Genomic DNA, 13,017 nt, shown 5'->3' on the forward strand with positions numbered 1-13,017 from the left:
TCATTGGCAGAGTCCACGGTGGAACCGAGGACATGTCCACTAGGTCTGCATACCAAGTCCTGCGTGGCCACGCAGGTGCTATCAGAATCACCGAAGCTCTCTCCTGCTTGGCAACCAGACGTGGGAGGAGAGGAAATGGTGGAAATACATAGGCCAGATTGAAGGACCAAGGCACTGCTAGAGCATCTATGAGTACCGCCTTGGGATCCCGGGACCTGGATCCGTAACGAGGAAGTTTGGCATTCTGACGGGACGCCATCAGATCCAATTCTGGTGTGCCCCATAGCTGAATCAGCTGGGCAAATACCTCCGGATGGAGTTCCCACTCCCCCGGATAAAAAGTCTGACGACTTAGGAAATCTGCCTCCCAGTTCTCTACTCCTGGGATGTGAATTGCTGAGAGATGGCAAGAGTGATCCTCTGCCCATCGGATTATTTTGGTTACCTCCATCATCACTAGAGAACTCCTTGTTCCTCCTTGATGATTGATATAAGCTACAGTCGTGATGTTGTCCGACTGAAACCTGATGAATTTGGCCACAGCAAGCTGAGGCCACGCCCGAAGCGCATTGATTATCGCTCTCAGTTCTAGAATGTTTATCGGAAGAAGAGATTCCTCCAGAGACCATAAGCCCTGTGCTTTCAGTGAGTTCCAGACTGCACCCCAGCCTAGCAGGCTGGCATCTGTCATTACATTGAGCCACTCTGGCCTGCGGAAGTACATTCCCTGAGACAGGTGGTCCTGAGACAACCACCAGAGAAGAGAATCTCTGGTCTCCTGGTCCAGATGCAGTTGAGGAGATAAATCTGCATAATCCTCATTCCACTGTTTGAGCATGCATAGTTGCAGTGGTCTGAGGTGTAGGCGGGCAAAAGGAACTATGTCCATTGCCGCTACCATGAGTCCGATTACCTCCATACACTGAGCCACTGATGGCCGAGGAATGGAATGAAGAGCTCGGCAAGTGGTTAAGAGTTTTGATTTTCTGATCTCTGTCAAAAATAGTTTCATTTCTACCGAATCTATCAGAGTCCCTAGAAAGGAAACTCTTGTACCCGTGAGATCTCAGAAAAGCCAACACGATGTCCGTGTGAGACTTGGCTAGCTGGAAAGTCGACGCCTGAATTAAGATGTCGTCTAGATAAGGCGCCACTGCTATGCCCCATGGTCATAGAACCACCAGAAGGGACCCTAGCACCTTTGTGAAAATTCTGGGAGCCGTGGCCAACCCAAAGGGAAGGGCCACAAACTGGTAATGCCTGTTTAGAAAGGCGAATCTGAGAAATTGATGATGATTTCTGTGAATAGGGATGTGTAGATACACATCCTTTAAGTCCACGGTAGTCATATATTGACCCTCCTGGATCAGAGGTAGAATAGTCCGAATAGTCTCCATCTTGAATGATGGAACTTTGAGAACTTGTTTAGAATTTTGAGATCCAAGATTGGTCAGAAAGTTCCCTCTTTTTTGGGAACCACAAACACGTTTGAGTAAAACCCTAGCCCCTGTTCCCCTATTGGGACTGGGCGAATCACCCCCATGGTATGTAGGTCTTCTACACAGCGTAAGAACGCCTCTCTCTTTGTCTGGTTTACAGACAATCGAGAAATGCGAAAACTCCCCCTTGAAAGGGAGTCTTTGAATTCCAGAAGATATCCCTGGGACACAATTTCTAAAGCCCAGGGATCGTGAACATCTCTTGCCCAAGCCTGAGCGAAGAGAGAGAGTCTGCCCCCTACTAGATCCGGTCCCGGATTGGGGGCTACCCCTTCATGCTGTCTTAGAGGCAGCTGCAGGCTTCTTGGCCTGTTTACCCTTGTTCCAAGCCTGGTTAGGTCTCCAGACTGACTTGGATTGGGCAAAATTCCCCTCTTGCTTTGCAGCACTCTTAAAGTTCTGAAAGGAACGAAAATTATTTTGTTTGGTCCTCATCTTATTTGATCTATCCTGACGGAGGGCATGACCTTTCCCTCCAGTGATGTCTGAAATAATCTCTTTCAGTTCAGGCCTGAATAGGGTCTTTCCTTTGAAAGGGATGTTCAAAAGTTTAGATTTAGATGACACATCAGCAGACCAGGACTTAAGCCATAACGCCCTGCGTGCTAAAATGGCAAAACCTGAATTCTTTGCCGCTAATTTAGCCAGTTGAAATGCGGCATCTGTAATAAAAGAATTAGCCAACTTAAGGGCCTTAATTCTGTCCATAATCTCCTCTAATGGAGTCTCCATCTGAAGAGCCTCTTCTAGAGCCTCAAACCAGAAAGCAGCTGCAGTAGTTACAGGAACAATGCACGCAATAGGTTGGAGAGAAAAACCCTGATGAACAAAAATTTTCTTCAGGAGACCCTCTAATTTTTTATCCATAGGATCTTTGAAAGCACAACTGTCTTTGATAGGTATAGTTGTACGCTTAGACGGAGTAGAAATAGCTCCCTCCACCTTAGGAACTGTCTGCCACGAGTCCCGCATGGTGTCAGATATGGGAAACATTTTCTTAAAAACAGGAGGGGGAGTGAACGGAATACCTGGTCTATCCCACTCCTTAGTAATAAAATTCACAATCCTCTTAGGGACTGGAAAAACATCAGTGTAAACAGGAACCTCTAAGTATTTATCCATTTTACACAATTTCTCTGGAACCACTATAGGGTCACAATCATCTAGAGTCGCTAATACCTCCCTGAGCAATAAGCGGAGGTCTTCAAGCTTAAATGTAAAGGCCGTCATATCAGAATCTGTCTGAGGAAGCGTCTTTCCTGAATCAGAAATTTCTCCCTCAGATGACAAATCCCTCACCCCTACTTCAGAGCATTGTGAGGGCATATCAGATACGGCTACTAAAGTGTCAGACGGCTCAGCATTTTTCCTAAACCCAGAGCTGTCCCGCTTTCCTTGTAAACCAGGCAGTTTAGATAAAACCTCTGTGAGGGTTGTATTCATAACTGTGGCCATGTCTTGTAAAGTAAAAGAATTTGACGCGCTAGAGGTACTTGGCGTCACTTGTGCGGGCGTTACTGGTTGTGACACTTGGGGAGAGCTAGATGGCGAACCCTCATTTACTTCTGACTGAGAATCATCTATTGCTCTATTTTTAAGTGCTAATATATGTTCTTTATAGTTTATAGACATATCAGTACAATTGGGACACATTCTAAGAGGGGGTTCCACAATGGCTTCCAAACATATTGAACAAGGATTTTCCTTGGTGTCAGACATGTTAAACAGGCTAGTAATGTAACAAGCAAGCTTGGAAAACACTCTAATCAAAGTAAATAACACTTAGAATTAAAACGGTACTGTGCCTTTAAGAGAAAAAAAATTCTGCAAAACATCAAAGCATCATGAAGCCTTAGTAACTTTGCACAGCTATGCAAATAAACAATTAACCCCTTAATGGCAAAACTGGATTGAAAAATCATCAAAACCGGTAAAAAGGACTTTCAGCACCTTGCCACAGCTCTGCTGTGGCTCCTACCTGCCCTTCAGAACGATTTGTGGGGGAAAAAACTTCTTTTACAGCCCTCAAACACAGCAGGAACCTCTGGAGAAGCAGTTAGATGTCTCTGAGGAAAAGAAACTGCGCAACTGAGGCGCGAAAATAGGCCCCTCCCACCTCACTCGATGTTTTGAGGCCTATCAGAAAAATACCAGAGTGTCTCTTAATTAACCATGTGGGTTAAAAAAAACCAAAACAAGCCACAATGACCCCTTTAGTCCCTTCAAAAAAACGTTATAATTGCATCATTTACTGAATAAACAAAAACGTTTCTTTCCTAACAGTGTCACCAGTAATTAATGAGCCCTTCATGCAAGCTGAAATTCCTATCCAAGTGTCTGAATACAGCTTACCCTTCCCTCATGGGAATATTGCCAGCCTTTTCTAGAATTAACACAGTCTGTCTAGAAAAATATAGACTGAACATACCTCATATGCAGCTTAGCATGCAAACCGTTCCCCCAACTGAAGTTTTCCTGTACTCTTCAGCCCTGGTGAGAACAGAAGTGGATCTTAGTTACAAAGTGCTAAGATCATCATACTCCTTGCAGAAATCTTCATCCCTTTTCTGCCAGAGAGTAAATAGTACACACCGGTACCATTTAAAATAACAAACTTTTGCTAAATAAAAAAACTAACATTTTTTCACCACACTCGCTCTGCCCTTCCTAGTACTTAGAGTAGGCAAAGAGAATGACTGGGGGGTGGAGCTAAAGGAGGAGCTATATAGACAGCTCTGCTGTGGGTGCTCTCTTTGCCACTTCCTGTAGGGAAGGAGAATATCCCACAAGTAAGGATGAATCCGTGGACTTGATACATCTTACAAGAGAAATATTCGTTCGAATAATATAATGTTTAGCTATGTATTCATTCAATTTCGAAATGTAATATTCAAATTTGAATGTGACATTCGATTTCGAATGTGAGATTCAAATTTGAAATAATATTTCTAGTCTACAACTGTGTTTAATAAATGTAATATTCGAATTCGAATACTACATTCGAATTCGAATGCCACATTCGAATTTGAAATAGTATTTCTAGTCTAATACTGTGTTTCATAAATGTAATATTCGAATTCGAATGTGACATTCGATTCGAATGTGATATTCGATTCGAATGTGACATTCAAATAGTGTTTCTAGTCTACAATTGTGTTTTATAAATGTAATATTTGAATTAAAATGTGATATTCAAATTCAAATGTGACATTCGAAAACTGTAAAAAACATTCGAAAATCAAATTTTTAAGAATATTCGTTCTTATCAACATTCTATTATGTAAATCGAATTTCTACAATAACATTCGTTCTAACATTCAAATTCGGATATAAACACATTCGCCCATCCCTAATCCCCATCTATCTACTATTGAACAATAGACATATTAAAACACAGCAAGAAATAAAAAAGGAGATTGGACACCCATTTGATATCTGGTCCTCTAACTTTCAAATACTACACTTAATTTACAACCCCCCCCCCCCCCACAAGGCCCAACTCCTCAAACACCTCACCCATTTTAACGCTTATGTACAACAAAAGGAATAAACACACGCCTTATATCTGATATACATATCCATCTATGTGCATCTGGGCCTAAAAAATCCCTATGTAGGAGAGCGAACTGGGCACTCAACTTACAGATTCCAATCAAAATCATCAATTTCAACGAAAAACAAACTATAAACTGATTTCCGGGTGGTATCTGACCCCCCACCCACTCCCATAAGATATACCCATCAGTAACAGCTGAATGCCGGAGACAATGTGGAGAACCGGGTACCCTAATAAATATCTGGTGGTCATGCCCTATAATCAGACCTTTCTGGGAACAAGTATCCCATTCCATAACTAAACAAATTATTATTATTATTATTATTATTATCTGTTATTTGTAGAGTGCCAACAGATTCCGCAGCGCTAAACAAATAGGCAGCAACACTATACAAGCTCCCCAAATGATCATGCTGAACAAACTACCCCACCTTAGCTGTAAATACAAAACTCAATTGCTTCAAATTGTGCTAAACAGTTCAAAAGAATAATCCCTCGCTATTGGAAAAAGTTGCAAACTCCCATCATGTCACAGTGATTACAAGACTTTGTGCTATCACAAAATGTGTCACAGTTACTCAGGTAAATCAGATCAGTTTCTGAATGTACATTTATACTGAGAACAAAAATAACACCATTATTATTTTTATCAGTTGTGGTTAATATACCTATAGTACAATATGGCAAACAATGTTTTTAATTGTCTCCAAATTAACAAATTGGTTTCTAAAACCTCTACCTGACCCCTACCTCTCCCCTATTTCTGTTGGACCCTTCCTTTTAACCATTTCTTCATGGCAAGAGACTCAATGTATTAAAGTATGATGTTTCAGAACCTTGATGCTACATCTGTATAACCTTGTTATTCTATATTTTCTTTCTTGAAATCAGCAAAAAACATAAAAAAAAAAAAAAACAAGTTCCTGTCCTGAATAAATTAACATTTTCTTGTCATACCTGTAGAGCTTGGTGCCTCAGAAAGTGTGATAATGGAAGTGAATTGGAAAGTTGTTTGAAATGATGTGCTCTATCTGAATCATGAAAGTTTAATTTTGATACAGATAACATTACTTGTAGGTTCAGCCCATTTTATGTGCATGTCCTTAAGAAGAACAGGTGATGGATTAAATAAGCAAAACCAGCTATTTTAAATTAAAAAATAATTACAAAGGATCAATTCATCATACATTTAATGGCAGTAGGAATAACAAGTAATTTGGAACACTTTAAGGAAAAACTAATTATATAGTACAGTGTTCATTTTAAATAAGAAGGGTAGGAATTAAATAAATACACCTTTAACAAATACTCTTTGTTTATTTGCACACAGTTTATAAGGTATAGTACTGTCCTTAGTAATATTAAAGGGACAGCTTATCCTAAATTATTCTCCCCTTTAATTTGTTCCCAATGATCCATTTTACCTGCTGGAGTGTTTTAAATTGTTTACAAATAGCTCCTTTACCTTTATATCAGCATTTGAAATAGCTGCCCATGGTATCCCTACCTATACTGAAAGTTTATATACTTAAGTATAGGCTATAGAGAAGCTGAATAAACACAGCCAGCAGAATAAATTACACTCCCAGTGGCAGGTAGACGAGATAAGCAATACAATTTTAATTCTCAATTGTTCTCTCTATTGGGCTTTGGTATACAGATAGAGATAATATAAAGAAACATGTGTGTGTACAGAAAGTGATAACATAATGAGATCTGATTTCCCTGTAAGCTCAACCCATTTTAATGGGTTGTGGATTCAAATAACAATTTCATAAGCTATTTCATATACAAAAATAAACATATATGACATTTCTCATACATTTTATATTTTGCAGTTGGTATAACAAGATATTGGAAACACATTAAGGGAAAAACAATTTCACAATACACTGTCCCTTTAAGAAAATATTAGGACAAACCTCTTTTTTCTCCGGTGTAAGGTACCAAATCGTCCCTGTCTTTTATTTCGTTAGCTTCTTTCTCTAAATGACCTAGGAGCGCATCTCGTTGGAAAGGTCCCGTTGGACATTTTTTGGTCTGGTCCTTTTGTCTTAATCCCGCAGGCAACAACTGATTCTAAAAATGAAAAAAAAGATACATATTCTTTTGATTTAGCAATATAATAGGCTGCCCTAAACTGAGCTATGTTCTTATTGCATTTAACTATGTACTTAAACATTGCAAATGGGTAAACACATAGTTGAAGTCAGCTCCAGAGCAGCAATTAATTACGGGAAGCTAGCTGAACACAGCCAGTGAGCCAATGACAATAGGTACTGTATATGTGTGTAGCCACCAATCACCAGCTAGTTCCCAGCAGTGCATTGCTGCTCTACGTGTCTAAATAAGTGTTTGGGTGTTTATATATATATATATATATATATATACAGTATATGTGTGTGTGTATATATACATGTGTATTTATGTGTTTACAGTGTTCTCCTCAGAAAATGTTGCCAGTCAGGTGGCATTATGAAGTAGAAGGAGGGTGGGGGCTGTGTAATATGTTCTAATATTATGTAATTTTTGTGCTATACAAAGCACAAATTAACTGCATAATTTAACATTAATGTGTTTTATGAAATTGAACATTTTTAATATTAGCTAATTATTTTAGCTTAATATTGACTAACATTTTATCTGGGTGGTCAGTAAAATCAGTCGGGTGGGCACCCGCTAAAAAGGTTTTGGGGAGAACACTAGTTTATATATGTATATACATACATATAAAATACATGTTTATAGATACCCACCAGCCACTTTATTAGGTACACCTTGCTAGTACTAGGTTGGACCCCCTTTTGCCTTCAGAACTGCCTTAATTCTTCGTGGCATAGATTCAACAAGGTGTTGGAAACATTCCTCAGAGAATTTGGACCATATTGACATAATAGCATCACGCTGTTGCTGAAGATTTGTCCGCTGCACATCTATGATGCAAATCTCCTGTTCCACCACATCCCAAAGGTTCTCTATTGGATTGAGATCTGGTGACTGTGGAGGCCATTGGAGTACAGTGAACTCACTGTCATGTTCAAGAAACCAGTTTGAGATGTTGTGAGCTTTGTGACATGGTGCAATATCTTGCTGGAAGTAGCTTTCAGAAGATGGCTACTCTGTAGTCATAAAGGGATGGACATGGTCAGCAACAATATTTAGGCCGTGCCGTTTAAACGATGCTCAATTGGTACTAAGGGGCCCAAAGTGTGCCAAGAAAAACAGAATTTATGTTTACCTGATAAATTACTTTCTCCAACGGTGTGTCCGGTCCACGGCGTCATCCTTACTTGTGGGATATTCTCTTCCCCAACAGGAAATGGCAAAGAGCCCAGCAAAGCTGGTCACATGATCCCTCCTAGGCTCCGCCTACCCCAGTCATTCGACCGACGTTAAGGAGGAATATTTGCATAGGAGAAACCATATGATACCGTGGTGACTGTAGTTAAAGAAAATAAATTATCAGACCTGATTAAAAAACCAGGGCGGGCCGTGGACCGGACACACCCTTGGAGAAAGTAATTTATCAGGTAAACATAAATTCTGTTTTCTCCAACATAGGTGTGTCCGGTCCACGGCGTCATCCTTACTTGTGGGAACCAATACCAAAGCTTTAGGACACGGATGATGGGAGGGAGCAAATCAGGTCACCTAGATGGAAGGCACCACGGCTTGCAAAACCTTTCTCCCAAAAATAGCCTCAGAAGAAGCAAAAGTATCAAACTTGTAAAATTTGGTAAAAGTGAGCAGTGAAGACCAAGTCGCTGCCCTACATATCTGATCAACAGAAGCCTCGTTCTTGAAGGCCCATGTGGAAGCCACAGCCCTAGTGGAATGAGCTGTGATTCTTTCGGGAGGCTGCCGTCCGGCAGTCTCGTAAGCCAATCTGATGATGCTTTTAATCCAAAAAGAGAGAGAGGTAGAAGTTGCTTTTTGACCTCTCCTTTTACCGGAATAAACAACAAACAAGGAAGATGTTTGTCTAAAATCCTTTGTAGCATCTAAATAGAATTTTAGAGCGCGAACAACATCCAAATTGTGCAACAAACGTTCCTTCTTCGAAACTGGTTTCGGACACAGAGAAGGTACGATAATCTCCTGGTTAATGTTTTTGTTAGAAACAACTTTTGGAAGAAAACCAGGTTTAGTACGTAAAACCACCTTATCTGCATGGAACACCAGATAAGGAGGAGAACACTGCAGAGCAGATAATTCTGAAACTCTTCTAGCAGAAGAAATTGCAACCAAAAACAAAACTTTCCAAGATAATAACTTAATATCAACGGAATGTAAGGGTTCAAACGGAACCCCCTGAAGAACTGAAAGAACTAAGTTGAGACTCCAAGGAGGAGTCAAAGGTTTGTAAACAGGCTTGATTCTAACCAGAGCCTGAACAAAGGCTTGAACATCTGGCACAGCTGCCAGCTTTTTGTGAAGTAACACAGACAAGGCAGAAATCTGTCCCTTCAGGGAACTTGCAGATAATCCTTTTTCCAATCCTTCTTGAAGGAAGGATAGAATCTTAGGAATCTTAACCTTGTCCCAAGGGAATCCTTTAGATTCACACCAACAGATATATTTTTTCCAAATTTTGTGGTAAATCTTTCTAGTTACAGGCTTTCTGGCCTGAACAAGAGTATCGATAACAGAATCTGAGAACCCTCGCTTCGATAAGATCAAGCGTTCAATCTCCAAGCAGTCAGCTGGAGTGAGACCAGATTCGGATGTTCGAACGGACCTTGAACAAGAAGGTCTCGTCTCAAAGGTAGCTTCCATGGTGGAGCCGATGACATATTCACCAGATCTGCATACCAAGTCCTGCGTGGCCACGCAGGAGCTATCAAGATCACCGACGCCCTTTCCTGATTGATCCTGGCTACCAGCCTGGGGATGAGAGGAAACGGCGGGAATACATAAGCTAGTTTGAAGGTCCAAGGTGCTACTAGTGCATCCACTAGAGCCGCCTTGGGATCCCTGGATCTGGACCCGTAGCAAGGAACTTTGAAGTTCTGACGAGAGGCCATCAGATCCATGTCTGGAATGCCCCACAGTTGAGTGACTTGGGCAAAGATTTCCGGATGGAGTTCCCACTCCCCCGGATGCAATGTCTGACGACTCAGAAAATCCGCTTCCCAATTTTCCACTCCTGGGATGTGGATAGCAGACAGGTGGCAGGAGTGAGACTCCGCCCATAGAATGATTTTGGTCACTTCTTCCATCGCCAGGGAACTCCTTGTTCCCCCCTGATGGTTGATGTACGCAACAGTTGTCATGTTGTCTGATTGAAACCGTATGAACTTGGCCCTCGCTAGCTGAGGCCAAGCCTTGAGAGCATTGAATATCGCTCTCAGTTCCAGAATATTTATCGGTAGAAGAGATTCTTCCCGAGACCAAAGACCCTGAGCTTTCAGGGATCCCCAGACCGCGCCCCAGCCCATCAGACTGGTGTCGGTCGTGACAATGACCCACTCTGGTCTGCGGAAGGTCATCCCTTGTGACAGGTTGTCCAGGGACAGCCACCAACGGAGTGAGTCTCTGGTCCTCTGATTTACTTGTATCCTCGGAGACAAGTTTGTATAGTCCCCATTCCACTGACTGAGCATGCACAGTTGTAATGGTCTTAGATGAATGCGCGCAAAAGGATCTATGTCCATTGCCGCTACCATCAAACCTATCACTTCCATGCACTGCGCTATGGAAGGAAGAGGAACGGAATGAAGTATCCGACAAGAGTCTAGAAGTTTTGTTTTTCTGGCCTCTGTCAGAAAAATCCTCATTTCTAAGGAGTCTATTATTGTCCCCAAGAAGGGAACCCTTGTTGACGGAGATAGAGAACTCTTTTCCACGTTCACTTTCCATCCGTGAGATCTGAGAAAGGCCAGGACGATGTCCGTGTGAGCCTTTGCTTGAGGAAGGGACGACGCTTGAATCAGAATGTCGTCCAAGTAAGGTACTACAGCAATGCCCCTTGGTCTTAGCACAGCTAGAAGGGACCCTAGTACCTTTGTGAAAATCCTTGGAGCAGTGGCTAATCCGAAAGGAAGCGCCACGAACTGGTAATGCTTGTCCAGGAATGCGAACCTTAGGAACCGATGATGTTCCTTGTGGATAGGAATATGTAGATACGCATCCTTTAAATCCACCGTGGTCATGAATTGACCTTCCTGGATGGAAGGAAGAATTGTTCGAATGGTTTCCATTTTGAACGATGGAACCTTGAGAAACTTGTTTAAGATCTTGAGATCTAAGATTGGTCTGAACGTTCCCTCTTTTTTGGGAACTATGAACAGATTGGAGTAGAACCCCATCCCTTGTTCTCCTAATGGAACAGGATGAATCACTCCCATTTTTAACAGGTCTTCTACACAACGTAAGAATGCCTGTCTTTTTATGTGGTCTGAAGACAACTGAGACCTGTGGAACCTCCCCCTTGGGGGAAGCCCCTTGAATTCCAGAAGATAACCTTGGGAGACTATTTCTAGCGCCCAAGGATCCAGAACATCTCTTGCCCAAGCCCGAGCGAAGAGAGAGAGTCTGCCCCCCACCAGATCCGGTCCCGGATCGGGGGCCAACATTTCATGCTGTCTTGGTAGCAGTGGCAGGTTTCTTGGCCTGCTTTCCCTTGTTCCAGCCTTGCATTGGTCTCCAAGCTGGCTTGGCTTGAGAAGTATTACCCTCTTGCTTAGAGGACGTAGCACTTTGGGCTGGTCCGTTTCTACGAAAGGGACGAAAATTAGGTTTATTTTTGGCCTTGAAAGGCCGATCCTGAGGAAGGGCGTGGCCCTTACCCCCAGTGATATCAGAGATAATCTCTTTCAAGTCAGGGCCAAACAGCGTTTTCCCCTTGAAAGGAATGTTAAGTAGCTTGTTCTTGGAAGACGCATCAGCTGACCAAGATTTCAACCAAAGCGCTCTGCGCGCCACAATAGCAAACCCAGAATTCTTAGCCGCTAGCCTAGCCAATTGCAAAGTGGCGTCTAGGGTGAAAGAATTAGCCAATTTGAGAGCATTGATTCTGTCCATAATCTCCTCATAAGGAGGAGAATCACTATCGACCGCCTTTACCAGCTCATCAAACCAGAAACACGCGGCTGTAGCGACAGGGACAATGCATGAAATTGGTTGTAGAAGGTAACCCTGCTGAACAAACATCTTTTTAAGTAAACCTTCTAATTTTTTATCCATAGGATCTTTGAAAGCACAACTATCTTCTATGGGTATAGTGGTGCGTTTGTTTAAAGTGGAAACCGCTCCCTCGACCTTGGGGACTGTCTGCCATAAGTCCTTTCTGGGGTCGACCATAGGAAACAATTTTTTAAATATGGGGGGAGGGACGAAAGGAATACCGGGCCTTTCCCATTCTTTATTTACAATGTCCGCCACCCGCTTGGGTATAGGAAAAGCTTCTGGGAGCCCCGGGACCTCTAGGAACTTGTCCATTTTACATAGTTTCTCTGGGATGACCAACTTGTCACAATCATCCAGAGTGGATAATACCTCCTTAAGCAGGATGCGGAGATGTTCCAACTTAAATTTAAACGTAATCACATCAGGTTCAGCTTGTTGAGAAATGTTCCCTGAATCAGTAATTTCTCCCTCAGACAAAACCTCCCTGGCCCCATCAGACTGGTTTAGGGGCCCTTCAGAACCATTATTATCAGCGTCGTCATGCTCTTCAGTATCTAAAACAGAGCAGTCGCGCTTACGCTGATAAGTGTGCATCTTGGCTAAAATGTTTTTGACAGAATTATCCATTACAGCCGTTAATTGTTGCATAGTAAGGAGTATTGGCGCGCTAGATGTACTAGGGGCCTCCTGAGTGGGCAAGACTCGTGTAGACGAAGGAGGGAATGATGCAGTACCATGCTTACTCCCCTCACTTGAGGAATCATCTTGGGCATCATTGTCATTGTCACATAAATCACATTTATTTAAATGAGAAGGAACTCTGGCTTCCCCACA

At 42.2% G+C, this 13,017-nt stretch overlaps 1 protein-coding gene across 2 annotated transcripts in view; it reads right to left on the minus strand.

Annotated features, from left to right (window-relative positions):
- The window catches only part of TMOD1 (tropomodulin 1), a 250,805-nt gene that overhangs the window by 127,638 nt on the left and 110,150 nt on the right, over window positions 1-13,017 (minus strand). For both annotated transcript variants that reach the window (XM_053702704.1, XM_053702703.1), the window contains exon 3: window positions 6,978-7,134. In XM_053702704.1, the coding sequence (XP_053558679.1) occupies window positions 6,978-7,134 (157 nt within the window). The remainder of the gene's footprint in view (window positions 1-6,977; window positions 7,135-13,017) is intronic.

Source organism: Bombina bombina, chromosome 2 (assembly GCF_027579735.1).
Source record: "Bombina bombina isolate aBomBom1 chromosome 2, aBomBom1.pri, whole genome shotgun sequence".
Lineage (NCBI taxonomy): Eukaryota > Metazoa > Chordata > Amphibia > Anura > Bombinatoridae > Bombina > Bombina bombina.